Source organism: Colletes gigas, unplaced genomic scaffold (genome assembly GCF_013123115.1).
Source record: "Colletes gigas isolate AHSC1104 unplaced genomic scaffold, ASM1312311v1 Colletes_gigas_Sc00001, whole genome shotgun sequence".
NCBI classification, from domain to species: Eukaryota; Metazoa; Arthropoda; class Insecta; order Hymenoptera; family Colletidae; genus Colletes; species Colletes gigas.
This window is the reverse complement of record NW_025106630.1, coordinates 10,282,580-10,301,211: the sequence shown is the minus strand read 5'-3', so window position 1 is coordinate 10,301,211 and position 18,632 is coordinate 10,282,580. Positions and strand designations below refer to the sequence as shown.

Here is an 18,632-nt window from a genome sequence, read left to right as displayed (position 1 = left end):
CATTTATGGAAAACGGCGTAACATATATGCAACAATTTTATAAAACTGCACAGAATTCTTTTTACTTCTGTGTCGATGTGCTTCACTGAATTTAACGATGTTATAAAAAACTATATATACTCAGGGATAATTTTGATTTTATAATGTGAATTTAAAGTGTCGAACGTACTATAATTTCGCTTGCAGTTACACCATGTAACTTATTAAATATATAGAATATTTTCCTGCTGAATATCGTTGATTAATAAAAACCATTTTAATCGTGCATTATTTATGAATTTATGTTTACACCGTTAACATAAAATACTTTTCATAACATATACAACATTTATTTTTAGTCTTTCTTTATTCGATTTTTACAAATAGTCAATATTGTAAGACGTTTGCTGTAAAAGTATAGTAAATTCAATTATACTATATTTAGGCTATCGAACGTTGTATACGTTTAATCACTTTTTTAAATAAAATCGACTGATTTGTTTCGTCAGAACATGCATCCAATTTGTTCAGTAGTTTTTTGCTTTTATTCCTAATCATATTCCATTGTAATTTATCCAAACCTGGGTAGGACTCTTTGTTTAAAAGTATTGTCAAATCTGCCTTACATTTAACATTTTCTAATGTTAATAATTTCTGTGAGTCTCTCTTTTTGTTCAATTTCTCCGGTTTTGTGCCTTCTGCTGTTTCAATTTTTTTACTATTATCCTGAGTACAGATTACCTTATGTTTCTTTTTTTTGGTAATTACAGATAAATTTGTATGGTTGTTATTAGTGAATTCGTCCTGCTGTGCAGTATGTATTAAACTGAAAGTATGTCGATCTATAACTTCTGCAAAATAAAGGCTATGGTTAATTATATGTTTATTATAAAACCTAATATTCAGCGTTCAATTTTTATACCTCCCGCATCGTCGTTAGCAAGTTCGTTTTTGTTTTCATCCTTTGGTACAATATTAGGAATAACATTTTTCTCCTGTGCATATGTTGATATATTTTTAACTTTTATTTCTTCGTCTTCGTCCGACTCGTCATCGCGTGGAATGATTAATTTAAACATTGTAGTTGTTAATCCAGAACTATCAGGAACACTGTACATAATACAAATTTATTAATTATGAAAATTTTGTTACATAAAATCTATTGTTATACATTTTATATTCACCTTGGTGTAGGTTCATTTATCCATGGCAATGCTAGCCATGTTTCTAAATTGTTTGCAATTTCATAGTCTCTGGGAAGCCAGTCCATTCCTGAGGCTTTAAACGTTTTTAAATATTGATATAAACCATTATACCATGTACAAGACTTTTTAATTAAATGCCTTGATAAAATCCTATAGAAAAATATACCCATTGGATTATAAATGATTGATGAATTTTTATTAAATAATTAGAGAATAACACACCATATTCTACTGATAACAGCATATGCAATAATGGAAACAGACCAAGCATGACCCAAAGCTATTCTACATTTCAGGAAATGAGCTGCATGTTTTGAGACTTCTTCTACGCGTACCATAAGCTTTGCAAAGCCTTGAGTTCTGACCAAAACAAATTCTAACATCTGTTTACTAGGTAATTTAACATATTCATCGTCTGCTTCAATATAGCTTTTTAAATTTTCATATTCTTTTTCAAGGGACAAAGAAAGATAATTGAGCAAAGCTCTGTTTACTTTGGACATTGCTTTAACACCTTTGTCATTTCTAAATTTACTCTTCATACGATAAATTAATCTACTTAAAATTGCTGCTTCCTTGTGCAACAATTCTTGAGAACTCAAATCCTTTATAACCATTTCTAGGATCATTTGAAATCCTGTTACATCTGAAAGTAGTAACAAATAAGCAGATATTATATTACAATCTTTATTTCTAGAAAATAGGTTCTTCTAAATTTTACCAAATTTTTCACGTTCGATACGAAAACTTGCATTTGGTGGATGTTCCAACTGTTTGCGATTCCACATAACTTCCATGCTGATTATTTATTTTAGATATGTTCAATTTCCAATGTTAAATATACGTCGATCAAAACTAAACATAACCTTACTTTTCCCACGTGAATATATTCTAATCATACATGACCGTACAAAATAAAATTCGTTTTTCTGCATGTCCAAGAATACTTTTACAAATTTTATTTTACAATAATATCATACATTTTATTTGTTAAATCTTGAATAAACATGGATGTATTTAACATGGGAATCTGAAATCGAAATTACTTCTTTATCAGTAACATTGTTTTTGTCATACTGAATTCTTTAAGTATGATACAAAAATCTAATATTTAATATACATGGTATATATGTAAAGAACATGGGATACTTCGCATAACTGGATAATTTTGGCAAAGATATAAACCACATACAAGTTCTATATCCATTATTTTTTAGGTTCTATTAATATATGTCGTGAATATCTTAACATCTGTTCTAATTGTTAAGGACAGCAAATATTTATATTATATAAATTCGAAATCTAGTTTGCTCATAATGCGCGGGCAGTCGAGATTCAAAATTGTATGCCATTGAGGCAAGGATAGACAGATGGACTTCAGCTGTTCAAAAGCAAGAAGGAAAGGCTTCCATTCGTGTTCTTTATCGATTTCCCGAAGTTGCGTCAAGTGCTGACCCGCGTAACATATGGTTCGTATGGTAGGATATGTCTGCTTTCCCCACCACTTCGTTAAATGCTAAGGAAATTCATCGTTACTAGTGTCACCATCGATGCACTGAACTATGCCAAATCTGGCCACACTGGTCATGATAAACATAAATTTGGCAACAGTGAGAGAGTCCAGTTACGATGTACACATAACCCACTCAGTAATAACTTTTCAGTTTTTATTAAGTTTTTGTTTGTGCGATAAGTGAGAATAAACTGTGGATTAGGTATAGTGCAGTGCAATAAAATGTTTAATACAACGTAGATTTGTTCCTTGATATATTAATCACGTTGATTTTTTTTTTTTATATTTGTGTGCAGCACAGTTGCTTAGAATCTGAGGTCTAAACTGGTCTGAACTATCGTAACTGCCGATTAATTATTTTGTATTCTTTGTTGTAGTTTTATATGAAGAATTCTATAAAGTAACGATGCCACGGCGTTGCTGTGTTCCCGGTTGTAAGGGAAATTATAGTAGCACATTAAAATCGGATAATTACATTTCGGTTTTTTTATTTCCGAAGGACGAGGAATTGCGAAAAAAATGGATAGCTGCTATCCCTAGGAAACATTGGACACCTACAAAATATTCTGCTGTTTGTAGTCTTCATTTTGGTGAAGATGATATTCAAAGATGTAAGAGAGTTGTGACTTCTAATGGTGTACATAGAAATGCCTTAGTAAGGTGTCCAAAGCTTGTACCAGATGCGGTGCCCTCTATATTTTGCAAATCGGATTATTTTGAAAAGCTTGCACTGCTACATAAAAACAATTATGAAAAACGTAGACAACTCATTGTAGATTTTATTGATGTAGATTTCATTGTAAACTTTGTAGAATTAATAACTAAGTATCAAGAAAAACTTGAAATGCTTGAATGTTGGCACACTAAGTTAACAAATTCTAAAATTTATTTTTATAAACTTGATCATGATAATGATCTTTTAGCAATAAACACACAAATTGTAATTGATGACCAAATGAAAATATACATTTTTCATGAAGGTAAAGAAATTTCTATTACTAATTCAAAGAGAGTGCCACTTGTTAACAAGAAATTGTGTAGGTGGTCACAACTTCAAAATTTATTAACAAGATATAAATCTGAATTTGATGTACCTGCTAATGATGAAATAGATCTTATTGAAAAACATGTTAAGAAATCTTTAGAAGAACTCAATAAGGCATACACTATTGCAGACTCCATTGAACTTTCTAATGTTACATCTTGAAATAACAATAGATTAAATAAAACAAATTAAGTTTACAATATTGTTAACAATCAAATGATGCCATTTACATGTAAAGTTGTTGATTTTGTTTAAACATGGTTTTAAGGTATGCATTGTTTGTTTTATTTAGTTATTACTCTGTTTCAAGATCTAATATTTAAGTGCATAGTCATTAGTCATATCTTTTAAATACAATAAAAATAGTTACACCGTGACTTATGCAAATCTCCTAGAATTCGGGAGTTCAGAGTTGGTTAGTAGGACTCTCAATATTAGCAAGTCTTATTACAATTGGCAGCACTGTATAATTAGTAAGAACACGCCTTAAGGAAATTTAACAGCGAGCGTATGAATGTGTGTGTGTGTGTATGACCTACTATATATGTACATGCCCGCTTCCGGTATTGTAATTTTGTAATTCTATTCCCCAGATATATCCTCGTTTATGTTAATTTATCTGTATAATAATGTTTTATAAATACTGTTAAATATAATATATGCAAACTATGTAATTGTGTGTACAATTATTTTAGTCCCAATTCAACAGGCTATGGGCCCAGATACGAAAGTTTTAAAACTTAGTCATGGGGTTAAATGCCCACAGAAACCGTGAAAAAGGCACCACTTACTTATCTACTATCGCAGTATGATATTATTCCAGGAGAGTCGATCGGTCTGATAGGGACAGGTCGACACAATACAGGACAATTTGGCGGGGGACCAAGAGGAACTAATTTATGCACTCCGAAATATTTGAAACCACCTTGTACTACAGGACGATACATTAAATTTGTCCATGGAGTGAGACCCCGCGGCGAATTCGCTGGTTGTATAAATCTATAATAAAGAACTTAATTATTTTGACAAACGAATGAGTAATAAAATTAGCTTATAAATTCTCACCTCACTGCCTTTATTCGTTTAATGGGAGGATAATACTCTTGGCACGATTTGTGTCGTTCTGTGTTTAGTAAAGGCCAATTACATGTCGTTATCGTGCAGCTAGACCTATTTACATGGCCCCGTGGACAGAGATCGCAGGATTCCTTTTCCATTAGAATTTGCGAGATGTTCACTTACAAATTTTAAACTTAATGTACACCCGAGATCGCACAGACGTCTCCGAAATGAATAAAATGAAGTCAACCTAAAAGAAAGATTCGTTATGGTTTGAAAAAATTGAACGTTGCAGATTTACACCGTATTGTCTATGTAAACACGTATACAAACGTTCATCCAAACACACGCATATTCATTGTACTTGTACAAACTTTGTTTTTATGAACTAAATAAAACAATATAATTAAAGGAACTGTAGACATTTCGCTTAATTTATGTATAAGATTTGATACTTTTTTAATAAGTGTTCCAATAAAGACAAATTTAACCATTAATTTCGTTGACTGAATCTACATAAAAATTCTTGGATTTTCACAGTGTAGTATACTATCGAGAAGTTTTACGACAGAGTATACTAAGTACATTCTTTCGATTTCGCAGTAGATGCCAAAGTGATAGAACCATGACCAGGAAGAGACCAGATAAAGGATCAGCTAGGGACAGCAAACAGATGGTGCGCAAGGTGTACAAGGTGTACAAGGTGTATACTTTATGGTCCCGGTATAGAAAAGCCCGCCGGTGGTGACACGCGTTCTTACGACAGGTCCAAATTCGGGAGGGGCGGGTACCGACTTAGGTATGGGTGCGCAGGTAACGCACGGATAACAACAACAGGGGGGGCACGTAAAAGGCCGCGGGGGGCAGGGTAATGAAGGAGGACAGCAGACAGCAGGTGTGGGCGGTGGGCAATTTTGTTGGCTACATGGACTGGGGCACGGGGAACAACATATTATAGGTTCTGGGGGACATGACGGGGGGCACGGTGGACATTGTGGTTCCATCGGAGGACAACAACCGCAACTGAAACAAACAGCTGGTCAAGTAACCGTTATATGTACAGTTTGGGACACCAAACATTATCACGAAAAGAACAACGCTTGATCGTGCTATTGTGCCATTGAATTCTATTTGAAAATTAGAACTAGCCAAATTTTTTGGGTGATAATATTCAATGTCTTGTATAGACAATAGTATTTTCACACCTTTCGATCATTCTTTTTAGATCTCTTTTACCGTAAGGGCGATCGCACCTTACTATCACCGACATGCTTGATTTGTTACTAAAATTTTATGATTGCAAATTTTGTTGAAATTTCCACATGAAGAAGCAGTTTGAAGTGAAAGCATGGTCGGTGGTTAAAACAATAGAATGATCTTTTGATGAACGATAAATTCTATCGAATACAGACAAATTCAATTGGCATGCGAAAGTTGAATTTCACGTAGTTAATATATTTTATTTATATAATCGTTGTATAAATTGATTAAGGATGTCGGGGTTCGAGGAGTAATTATTGCAAGTGCTACTTTAAAATGCTCCTTGGTAATTATGGCTGCATTTAAGTCTTCTTCGAGTGCCTTCATGGCGGCTTCGTGACATATAGCCTGAATTTCCGCTCCAGAATATCCCTCCGTAAGCTCGACTAGATCTTGAATATTTACGTCCTCGGCGATCGGCATATGTCTTAGCTTTATATCGAAAATCTCTTTCCTAGTTTCGTCGTCCGGTAATGGCACATATATTATGCGATCTAAACGTCCAGGACGGAGGAGCGCCTAAGGAAAGACTAATGTTATGATCCGCTAATATTCATCGAACGTTAGGATTACACAAGAATTCGACTAACTCTATCGATTTTATCTGGCCGATTAGTGGCTGCCACTAATGTAACGTTTCCTAATACCGTGACTCCATCAAGTTCTGTTAACAACTGTGCTAAAACTCGTTCTTGTACGTTACTTCCTCCACTAGAGGATGAACTTCTTTCACTTCCCAGAGCGTCGATTTCATCGATAAACACTATAGAAGGCGAAACTTGTCTGGCTTTGCGGAATACTTCTCTTACAGCTTTTTCCGATTCACCGACCCATTTCGAGAATAACTCTGGGCCCTGTAAATAACTTCAGACGATAAAAGTGACTTTACTGGAAGATGTAGATGTACATTTTGACGTGTTACCTTTATGTTTAAAAAATTGACTTTACTTTCTGTTGCAAGAGCTTTCGCGATCATCGTTTTCGAACAACCAGGTGGTCCAAACATCAGAACACCCCTAGGAGGAGTAATGCCCATTCTTTTAAATGCTTCAGGATGACGCAGCGGCCACTCTACCGCTTGCTTTAATTTTAATTTTAAATCTCTTTGTCCCCCGATGTCCGACCACCGGACGTTTGGTACTTCTATTAAAACTTCTTTCATTGCCGATGGTTTCGTTACATTCAAAGCGTGATTGAAATCAGGTAGCGTTACTTTCAACGGTTCAGAAGCGGATTTTGTTTTTTGTTGTCGCTTTACGGCATTTAGAACTGCTTGGGTGCATAGGCCGTACAAGTCTGCGCTAACAAACCCGTGAGTAACGAACGCGATGTTTGCTATATCTTCCGGGGATAAAGTGTTCGATATCTTTGACACCAGTTTTTCAAGTATTTCAGTTCGCATGGTCGGAGTAGGCACATAAATTTCAAATTCTCTGTCTATTCTACCAGGTCTTCTAAGAGAACTATCGACCAAGTCAAGTTTTGATGTTGTAGCTAATATCACGATATTATTGTTCGTATTTTGTATATCGTCAAAAAGTGCTATTAATTGAGCGAGAACTCGTCTTTCTTGATCCGTGGTCGAAGTGCTCCGTTTAGGACATAAGCTATCAATTTCTTCTATTAAGATAATACTTGGAGCAGTGGCTTTAGCTTCCATGAAAATATCTTTTAATTTTTTTTCTGTTTCGCCAAGGGACTTACTGTATATATCTGAGCTACAGATAGTAAAGGAATTGATATTATATTCAGATATTAAGGCATTGGCAATGAGAGATTTGCCAACACCAACAGTTCCATATAATAATATTCCTTTGCTAATGTAAAAATCGCAGATACTTTTGCATCTACCAAGACCAATGTCAAGAACATCTTTAATGTCTTCTAATATATGATCGTATCCGCCGATATTCTCTATCTTATATTTATGTCTTTCATGTACATTTTCTTTGTTTTCTTGTTCTCTGTTTGAAATAGTCCACTTTGTCTTGTAAAGTGCTTTATAAAACTTTATATTACATATTTCGTTCTGTGTTAAATTTAATTGTTTAAATTCTTCAATTAAACTGTTATCTGTACATTCATCTGATATAACTTCAGTAATCTTATAAGTTAATTGTTTCCCATAAAAAGGTATGCTAAGTTTATTACCTACAGAAAATATTTTTCGTTCATTATGGTTTTTTAATACTATGTCAATTTCTGCAGCTACATCTGCATGAATGTGTTCCATGAATAATGAATGTTTCCCAACACTGGAGATTATAAATTCTTTAGCAATACTAACAGGGCAGTTCAATTTTGCGATCTTAACCGGACCTTTAAGATTATTTAATTCTATGGCTGGAAGAAACATGTGGTTAGAGAAGTTTATTCTTATACATATTATCTGAAAGGGTACTATATAAACTTTACCCTGTTGTATCAATGAAACGCTTGTTGAAGTTTTGTCTTTAGTCGACCATACTGTTTTAACAATAGCACATCCATTGGCTGAAACTATAACAGGCTCTGCTAATCTAATCTCACAGAGTTGTAAAGCAGAAAGAGATATAAGAACCATGTTGTCTAACTCTCTTTGAGTAATATTTTTTGGCGATTCTATACAAGAAATATACAAATTCCAACCATTAATTAGTCTGTTAATTCAAGATTTTATTGTACGTGCATCAACACAATGGCGACTATACCTTGTGGTGTACATGGTTCTATGGTACTATACAATGTACCATTGCAAATGAAATTATGATTCCACTTTTCTAGATTAGGTGGACAGTTAGTAGCATGCTCGGCTACATCTTTTTGCGTTAAAGTAATTTTACACTTTTCACACGTCATCCAAGGAGAAAGACTCTTTCTACCACTTTCTTTCGATTTCGAACTCATTCTAAACAAAATTGTAATATTACTTCTAATTTGCTACCTCGTCGTCACCAGATTTTGCAACAATCGTGTACAAAATATTTAAACGAAACACTTTACTACGACAATATAACCTATAAGGCACTCATGAGTGTTTCATGCTAAGTACCGTGAAAAATGAAAACGTACATTCTTATAAAATACGTAGAAATGCGGACAGTCTATGTGTTACGATTCTTATTGCGACACTACGTACAAGCTACACGATTATAAAGTTACACAGTATGCCATGTGAATCACAAGCTGTGAGTGCTGTGACCGCCATTCCGCACTCGCGTATGTGCAGAGTTTGAAGCGTCAGTAAAGTATCTAATCTGTTCATTAAACTGTAGCCCTCAATCTCTCCAAAGAAAAGTAGAATTAAATGGAAATTAGGCACTCTGATATCTAATAGTATAACATGTTTCATACAAATATCTATAATGGAATGACGAGAGCCTGGAGTCCAAGACTCCGTACTCCATGTCGTATGCCGGTTGATGTTAGTCAGATTCAGTTACGAGAGTAAAAAGGAAAGACTTACATTCGCCTTCTTCCTCGAATTCACGAAGCTGTCCGAAATGCAGGAACTCACATACACGTGGTGGTACATTAGTGTGTGAAGCGGAGGGGTAGTTTCCTTCAGGCACCGGTCGGCGACCTGGTAACACTGGAGGGGGGTCGTGTTAAAAGTTGAAGCAGTGATTGCAACGCCTCCTACAATTTCTGGGAGTACTAAAGTTTGTGTCGGTACTGTTCAATCTGCTTATCCCATCTGGGTAACATATTATACGAAGCCTGATTTTGATCTAGAGATTACTAGAGATCATAGCCTCCAGAGTATTCCATGATTAAGTATATTAAAACATTGTTTTGAATATTTGATAATTCGAAGATTCAGTTTTAGGTTCACAGGAAATGAGCACGATACTGTAATTGTCAAGAATCCAGTTAGAATAGAGCAGTAGCTATTTTATGCTTGTATGGAGGATTATTGATTTAATTCTATTGGTAGGAGGTATCCACTTACTCGAGTACTTATGAGACTGTAAAATTAAAAATTATCCAGGTAATGTGGTATCCAAAGATGTCTAAATGAACTTAATTTATCCCTGAAAATTAATGAATCACTAAATCATATATTATACTCTGATATTTCGAATATTTCGAGTATTTATCGACAGCATTAATAACGATCAAGAGATGCCTTCGTAAATTTTTCGATACAATTACAAGGACCGTCAAAGAACGTTACAAGTACGCTCACGATCTTTTGGGACTTCAGAGGCCCAATATATCACGATTTTTTGAAGCATCAACGTACCATCAACCAGTCACTATTAGGCTATCCGCCGTATAGCTTAAATTTCTTCCTATTGGATTTCTTTTTATTCGATCCTTTGGAAGACGTGCGTGGAAAGAAGTTTCGAAGTAATATCATTTCTTGAAATTCATTTTGTCATACTATCAATAATGAAACTTATGACAGCAATTTTTAATTCTTCTTAGATCAACTACAAGCGAGGCCAGCAATATTTGATCGTAATCTGTGATACGCGTTTACAATAAATATATTGTAAGAAGGTGAAGGTATTTTAGAATTATTTTCTAATTCCATTTAAGTGATCTTAGGATCTATTCCTCGTTACGTGCGATCATATTATATCGAATGTTTCAGTTCGACGCGTATATTTCGTTTACGATTTGCCGTCCACTGTAATTAGCGAATGGAAATCAGTATCGGCGACGTCCGATTTACGAGCCGGGTAACGTTATTAGGTGATACAATCGAGGGGGAGAAAAATGAGACACAAGGAAGGGCGACGAAGGGGGAGGAAAATTGGACGGGCTGGAATGTTGACGTTTGCATGGAGGCGAGATGAATCAGGTTCGGCGGAGCATAAAATCAGCATGATCGGTCGGCGCATCGGCGATCGCGGGGCAGGCAAGAGGCAAAAGACCCGATGGATGGACGGACGGGCCAGCCGTCACGGAGCGGGCCGACGTTCCCGTACCAAACGAGATTAATAGAGATCCGCCTGTCAGCCGGACGCCTCTCCGTCTGAGCGAGATCCAGCGGCTTCCAGACGGCCAGTCTTCTCGCAGATCGCAACCTGCGTGGGCAACAACCGATCGTGATCGATCGCACGGTGCGTCTGTGCCTTTGGACTACCGCTTTTGCATGCGTCGAGTACGTGCCAGTCCAAGAGTATTGCGCGCACCACGTATCATCTAGTCATCCGGGCGACACTAGCAACAAATGAGAATAACGACCGCTGTGACGAATTAGCACGATTAGTCCACGCGTCGACGCGACAACTTTCTCCACCGTTGCCACCGTTGACAGATATCGGCCGAGTAAAATAACGCCACCCGGTTTTCTTCACACCGACCGTCGTGCGTCTCGATTTGTACATAATAGTTGCGTTCGCCGAATTTCACCGTCCCGAACACGGTCAAGTCGCGTTCGAACCGATACGTACGCCGCTATTCGTACCGATGCGAATAAGAATCACGAGGGCTCGGTGGGCCGTATTCGGTGGCTTCACCCTAGTTTGCCTCGTCAAGTTTCCATTAGGTAGGCACTCGTCGCTCTTTTTTTCTGTCCTTCCTTATATCTGTCCACCCACGTTTTGTTTTTCTTGCCCTTCAAGTACCTCACGGTGATCGTGTTCATCGATCGCATTTCTTTTCTATTTTTTCTTTTTTTTGAAATCTCAGGAATTTCAAAACTGACCCTCGTTACGAAAGTGCGCTGTATCGCTGTTTGACCCACCCCCCCGCACGAGACGACGTCCTCATTCACCGTCGCCAAACGGGGCGTGTTTCTGTTTCAGCTTGCTGTGATAAGAATTCGGGCGACGAAGGGAGGGTGCGCAGAGAAGAGGTACGGCAACATGTGTGCTGCGCGAGACACGAAAGGATGATCGACGTTGGATACGGTAAGCGAATCAGCAAATATTAACGATGAGATTTCGTGAGGCAGGGCGCAAGAGACACGCGGGGACGTCGTGAAAATTTCGCCGCGCGGGTTGCGTAATTTTAACGACCGACCAAGTGCGAATCACGGTTCCCTCCGTTTACTCGTTTCGCCGCCCCACGTTCATGAGCGGTAAAACGGCCGGTGGCCTTGTCGCTGGATCCGATCCGGTGAATTAATATCGTGGTGTTCAATCAATTGACGCCGATTGAGAGGATGGAGCATCCGGTGGTGGACGTCGAGTTCCTACGTTCTAAAAGATCGGGTAGCCGCGACGCGGGGACCGTCGGAATCCGTGCACCGATGCCGGGATCAATTTCGTTGTGGTTCGATTTGTCGGGCTCGTAAAGATCAATTAGCGCCGCGACGGCACTGGGATTCGCTGAATCCTCGTCCTCCCGCGAGCCAAGAGTTAACGTTTCGCCGAACCACCGTTCCGCGAAACGCCCGAAGGAACAACCGCCCTTCGAGTCGGAATCAATTGTCAATTAAGCGACCTCGTTGATCGCCGTGACCCGCTGTCCGCCGATACCACCCAGAAACATTCCGTACGCGTACTTTTGATCTTCCGGAGAGACCGACTCTTTCGACTGGAAAGAATAGTCTTGGAAGAAATGTTTGGCTCTTCGACAAAACTCGTAGCCAAATTTGGATAATATTCGTATACAGAGACTTTTCGACGACGGCAAATAAAAGATCGCGATTTAAAATCGACTTAGCGTACGACAAAGGGTGTACTTTCAGTATCGGCGGTTTCTTCGATCGTCGACGGCCGCGGGATCGTGTGACTCAGCCAGTGTACAGGGAATATTCGCGTTTCTAGTAGATCTCGCGATAACGCCATTTATAGGAAGAAACGCGGAAAGGTGCGAGGGTGTACGCGAAAGCCCGGGGTAACGTGAATCACCGTGGAATCCTCGCATTCCGCGTGTCCCACGCGTTCGCGCCAAAAATAGCACGGTCACACTATAGACGGTTCTACCCTCTTCTTATATCTTGTCAACGTTGAACGCGGTACAACTCATAAATTTCGTAGGGAGTTCGCGCGAGCATTACCGGCGGCGCCATCGGATTTACACCGCGTCTCATTTCTCGCCCGGGAGCGCCGCGGCGCTCAATCAACAACACGTCGCGACGCGGTCGAAATTTCATTGAACCGCGTTGGCCACGCGTCGCGAATACTCCCAACATTGTTGCTCGTGCATGAATTTTTAGCAACAAATAACAATTCGACTGACGATAGTATTTTTTTAGCATCTTTCCCTTTGTTTCTCTTTTTCAGGAATATCGGGAGAGATTATCCAAATCGATGCCGGCCATTGTCGCAAATTGTGTCCGCGACACGTTTTGGACGATCCTGGGGACGCGAGCCAACCCGCGGTGCAGGTAAACAGCTTCTTTCTAAAGAGTTGATAAGTCGATTATATATTGTTTGCCATTTAACCATCGATCGTTACGTAGCGAAGAATTTTTTACCTCGAAGGCCCCATTGTACATTCTTCTCTGCTTCTTCGTTGCTTCGAAACTTCTTTCGCGTACCCCGAAGGGCCGAACAAAAATTGTCGACGCTCGAAAAAAATCGCAAAACATCGGGCCTTTGAAATTCAAAAAGAAACGCCCCGATGAAGATTTATTCGAATTTATTCCAAGTCTGTAATCAGTGACTCATACCTGGCGGGATGCACCTGGTGCAAAAACTTCGTGGGTCGATCCTCTCCCGCCTTTGCGAATCGGCCGTACGGGACAAAAAAGCCCGTCGTCGGCGAGAAGTTCGACGAACCGGTCGCCGAGGATCGATTCTTCGACTCGAAATATTCGACGCGTACGCGGATCGTTTTGTCGATCGAGGGGAGGGGAAAAAATCTCTCGAAAAACGAGCTCTCTATGCGGAATCCGTTGAAAAATCGGCCCTCGATCGCGATCCATGTAGCGAACAAACGCAGAAGAAACTCTCTGGACGTGGCGCGTCGAAGAATTTCTGGACGAGCAAAAAGTGAGAAGGCGAGAGGGGACTCCGAATTCGCAAAATAAAAAAAGATACCGCGATACACGTTGCCGCGGCAGGTTACGTGTGCCAAGGGCTATGCGAAGGGCGAAAAAAGGCAGGAACGTCATGTAGATTTATGACGCACGGGATCGACCAATCCGCCGGCTGGAATGCGGCCACGCCAGGCATCGCGCGATCGTACGATCTTTCGCGACTTTTACGGCGAGTGCACCCCGTACACCGTATCGAGACGCCCCGTATCTTCGCCGATGATCACGCGCGTTTTACACGCGTTTTAGGGCCTTTTCGGACGAGACGCCTCCCTGGCTGGGGGGCTAGCGATGGGAGTTGAACCACTTCGAATCGGTACCAATTTATGCAAAGAAAAATAGTAGTTAAACCACAGTTTTTAATCAAATAAGGGCCAATGACCGAATCAGTCAAAAAATCACAACGCAAAGTAACCTTTCGTGAGTACGAGGGTGCAAGATGAGCTTCGTTTTTTTGACAAAATCAAGATCAAAGCCTAATCAGAAAACTCACGATGCATACGATGGTCAGCAGGCTTTGGATCCCTGTATGCCCAATTCTCGAGAACGTCGTGGAATTTTAAAATGGTACTCTTATTTGTTACGATGCTCCTGGTGGTATGTATCCTAAAAACATGTGAAACATAAGTAATACAGTACATGCACATTAAAAGAAATTTATTTCCCGCGTGTTAATTTTGTAGAACACCTTCGCCGTCACAGCTGTTGCGATTGTTTGAAGAAACTACAGACCCAGTGCCTTTCCTTGCAAGTAAAATTCTTCTCTCCGGTGCACCCTTAGCGCGGTGACCTTGGAATGGAGTACGTGACTTGCGGGGGTGCGTCGAGGCTGAGGAACGTTCGAGAACAGCGCACCGTTTCCATCGTTGGCCATTCCCAGGTTTATGGCGGGGCTCTATTATGAATTGTACGCCACCCGAGTGCTGGAAATAACCGAAATATTGGTATTTAACTTTCGAAAACCAACGACGACTCTCAGCCTTGTCGTAAACCTCGCCTAACGGTGACTCAGAGCCAAATGACGCGACTCTGAACATTTCTTTTTATTTACTGGCATCATCGAGCCTTAATTGATTTTACCACTACATAATAACTATAACAAGTCGTACCGCGAGCAACGTTGTCTACAAAAATGCGTTCGAAATACGAAGGAACGAGCGAACCAGAAATCGAATAGCAAATTAATCGATTACTCCGGGGAAATCGAAGTTTCGCCGTAAGTTTTGCTGCGGTACACATGGGAGTTCTCTGGTCCGTTTGGAGTTGTTCGCAAATAATTCGGGAACGGCCCTCCGCGTACGTTCGTTCCCCGTTCCCGTGGACAGAGCTATTTTCGTCACGTGATGCAACCCGATCACTGGTTTACGATCTTGCAGCACCCACGCCGCGGGAGAGAAACAAGCTCCGAGAAGGAGAAACGTTTGCACGCGATATGCAGAACGGGAGGATATGTGTTTTGCGTCCTTGGAAGGTCGTATCGTGCCGGGTCACCGATCCGGCGCCGGCTTGGCCAACTACTAAATCCCGAATCGTGTTCCTGGGACCGCGAGGATGGATGTACCTGAGAACGGAATTTATTAGAAATTATTCTTAGCCAGAAATATCATCCCAAGGGGGTGGAGGGGGGGGATTAAAGGGACACGGGGAAGGGAGAGGCACGACTGGCCGCAAAGATAACGGTCGGTTATCACGCAGCGTGGATTATTAAATGGCACGCGTGTCGCGAAAGAAATCGAGTACCGAAGAGAACCGTCCGAACACGGGATAACGAACCGCGCGAATATTATAAATTCCATCTGAGACAGCATCGATAATGCCGCGACTCGCGTAACGTACGACCGCGATAAAGTGGCAATATTGTGAAGCTGCCAGCTACCTTTTCGGACAAGAGTCCCTTGACTATTCGCAGAGGATCAGCGTTCCCCCTAATTACACAATTTTACTTATCGAGCTTCGTTTTTTAAATAATTCTAACGCGTCGAGCGACCGTGTATCTCTAACAAATATGGCGGCCATGAGAGTTACAGGTTCTATCAGATTATTTCATCAATTTTTTGGCGGTGACAGGGTGCAAAACCCTGTTGCGGAGGGGTCACAGAGAAGTCAGGCCTGGAGACGATTTCTAGCGCCGTGGGTTTATGATACGGCAATCGTTGTTCGGGAAAAGGTGTACCGCGATAATTACGTACGCGTTTGAAAGTAATAAACGTTAACAATAAATCTTCCGTATCATAAACCTCGACTTACAAAAGACCTGGGAGGTATCCCCCCACCGGTGGACGTCAATTTTCTTTTTTATTACGCTATTGAACCCCCTAGGAAGTTTAGACTCGATACAAACTAGAGATCCAAAGGTCCAGCGATCCTTTTGAATACATTTAAAGAGAAAACAATTTGTTTGTTGCCCCAGAGATGCTTTCCGGAATCGCATTGTCGTCCAAAGGCCACGAAATTAGAGAGGGTCTCGACGATCCAAGGCGTTCGCGTGATCGAAGTGACAGAAGCTTGCGAGTGCACGAAAGATTCATCATGTAAACGAGAATCCTTGACGCATCTAGTACATTCCGGAACGCCTCATCAAGCCGTGATGGATGTCGGAGTGTGTATGGGCCATTGTGCTAAAGGTATCTTACTTTCCATTCTCCGCGTTGCGACGCGCTTTTGAACTTTATCAATAACAAGTGATTTTTGGAAGATCTCGGATGTAAAGCAACGAGGAACAGCACGTCTAGCATCAAGGGCCCGAATGGTACGTAGAAGACTCGTATCGTACAGAGCGTCGAAAGAAATCCAAACCGAGGAGAAGAGATTCGTAATATGTTTTATAATATTTAAAAATGTTCAGCGTCTCGATAGAATTTAAATCCGGACTTTGTCGCTCGAAAGAAAATTATTTTGCCTCGCGTCTCGGATCATTGTCAGCCTGATAGATCCAATCTGTTATGTCCGTCACTGTGTTTGCGTATCTCGTGTCCTCGAAGCTTGACCCCAATTTCTTTCAATGCTCTGTAACAACCGGAAGCGGCTCGACGGATGCGACGTACGCGTTAATTTTGTAGGGGACGAAGTGTACCAGGTGATCGAGAAGTGTGGCTGCGCCGGGGCGTGCCACAAAATGGACCACATGGAGACCGTTCTGGACTTCAGCGAAGTCGAAATTATGGACGGAACGAACACGACGGACGTCAGGCCGATCGTTCGTGTAAGTTTGTTTTATCTTTTTTTGGCGCAACGGCTTTGTAATCCACGTTACGGTTACTTCGTCAACAGCATATCAACGTCGGACAGTGCGTCGGGACGTGTCCGGGGAACGAGACTGAAATGTGCATTCTGCGGGACAAAAAGGAGCCATCGAGATGCGTCGCCGGTTTGTACTCGAATCAACACACCTGCACACCGGCCAAATTCGAAGTACACGAGTACAGGTACGCGACATCGCTTATCACAAATAATGGGCAAATTTTTATTCGCGAGCGATAGAATTTTTTAAGCAAATAATTTTCACGCGTTGTATCGTTACAGGACTCGTCGAGGTTCGAAGAGAGAGATCATACAAATCACTCAGTGTGCCTGCGTTTAAATTGGGCAGAGAGAATCAAAGGAGCCTCCTCGACCCAACGGACCAGCGGAACATAACGATTTAAACTATTTTACGCGTCGCGTAATCGCACAGTACCGTTTCAATGTTCCTACATGCACCGTGTATTGCTATGATTAATAAACATACGATGACTTTGTAGAAAAAAGATAACAACGGTTACCTACGATTGGTCCATGCTCGCCGTATTCTGGTCGCTTAAGGGAGCACTCTAAAAAATACTTGTAAACTGTACTGAAATGAAAAAAATCGATTTGAATGCTCCCTTAAACGGCCATAGAATCTTTCGGAGGAACGAACAACGAACGGAACCGCGGATCACGATTAGTTCCAGCGTGGTCGCTGGTCTCTTGAGACGCCAGACGACGAGTTTCGGTTCCACGGGAACTAAACCAGGATTAGACTTGGCATACGAATTCGCCCTATCGTTAAAACGCGACGAGACAATAAGGCGAGCGCATTCCGCGAATTCGACGCGCATTTCTGCAGAAGGCAGGCCAATTGGCACCGGGCAATTTCGCGGTAACAGCCATTGGCTCCGGCTCGTTGGTCTCATTCCGCGTTGCTCGTACGAAATAAATGCAACAAAAAGAACGAGGTCGAAGTCGCGCTCGATCTTCGAACGCGTGGGCGAAAATACACGGTGATATCCTCGCCGCGATCCGTCATCGTCCGCGCGTAGGAAAACGGCCGATTATTCGCGACATCTAAATATCGCCGCCGAGCCACATAACTCCCCACTTACGAATCCACGGAATTTAGGAAGCGTGAGCTTTTTTTAATAGCCCCGCGGTGTCATCATCTCGTTCCCCGTCCGTTTCGTTCGCCTTCGAAAGATATCGTATAATCGTTCCTACGCTCGCGCGGTCTCTCACGTCGCCATTCAGCACGCTCGTCTCATATTTATTTAAAGTCTTTTCCGTATTTCGAATATTCATTACCATGTTTACGCGCATATTTTCTTACAGCGATATCTCTCGAAGCGAAAACCGAAATTTACGCTAAAAATGAAACTATACGGAAACACGTGTTTCCAGCGACGAATAGAAATTTTT

The 18,632-nt window shown here is 40.7% G+C and overlaps 4 protein-coding genes across 7 annotated transcripts; 2 read left to right on the top strand and 2 right to left on the bottom strand.

Annotated features, from left to right (window-relative positions):
* Positions 1-37: 37 nt before the first annotated feature.
* LOC122405411 lies at positions 38-2,336 on the bottom strand. The gene is made up of 5 exons (XM_043410123.1): positions 1,906-2,336; positions 1,407-1,830; positions 1,164-1,334; positions 902-1,089; positions 38-830 (listed from the first exon to the last, which is right to left on the bottom strand). Exons 1-5 carry the CDS (start codon positions 1,979-1,981, stop codon positions 421-423), a joined length of 1,269 nt encoding a protein of 422 aa, XP_043266058.1. The 5' UTR covers positions 1,982-2,336; the 3' UTR covers positions 38-420.
* A 252-nt stretch (positions 2,337-2,588) lies between these two features.
* LOC122396851 lies at positions 2,589-3,904 on the top strand. Its single transcript, XM_043395569.1, has one exon. The coding sequence runs from the start codon at positions 3,104-3,106 to the stop codon at positions 3,902-3,904; it is 801 nt and encodes a 266-aa protein (XP_043251504.1). The 5' UTR covers positions 2,589-3,103.
* Positions 3,905-4,956: 1,052 nt separating this feature from the next.
* LOC122405389 (ATPase family protein 2 homolog) lies at positions 4,957-9,618 on the bottom strand. Of its 4 annotated transcripts, none has more exons than XM_043410095.1 (6): positions 9,507-9,618; positions 8,752-8,948; positions 8,477-8,662; positions 6,984-8,404; positions 6,652-6,915; positions 4,957-6,580 (listed from the first exon to the last, which is right to left on the bottom strand). In XM_043410095.1, the coding sequence occupies exons 2-6, from the start codon at positions 8,945-8,947 to the stop codon at positions 6,251-6,253; spliced, it is 2,397 nt and encodes a 798-aa protein (XP_043266030.1). In that variant the 5' UTR covers position 8,948; positions 9,507-9,618; the 3' UTR covers positions 4,957-6,250. The 4 variants fall into 4 exon arrangements, with proteins under 4 accessions (XP_043266030.1, XP_043266022.1, XP_043266039.1 ...); XM_043410087.1 differs by lacking the exon at positions 9,507-9,618 and adding an exon at positions 9,113-9,251; XM_043410104.1 differs by lacking the exon at positions 9,507-9,618 and adding an exon at positions 9,113-9,251 and having other exon boundaries at positions 6,984-8,398.
* A 1,223-nt stretch (positions 9,619-10,841) lies between these two features.
* On the top strand, positions 10,842-17,676 carry LOC122396847. Its single transcript, XM_043395556.1, has 9 exons — positions 10,842-10,850; positions 10,908-11,112; positions 11,800-11,904; positions 13,225-13,328; positions 16,390-16,603; positions 16,675-16,728; positions 17,039-17,181; positions 17,250-17,404; positions 17,502-17,676. Exons 1-9 carry the CDS (start codon positions 10,842-10,844, stop codon positions 17,557-17,559), a joined length of 1,047 nt encoding a protein of 348 aa, XP_043251491.1. The 3' UTR covers positions 17,560-17,676.
* Positions 17,677-18,632: the final 956 nt, after the last annotated feature.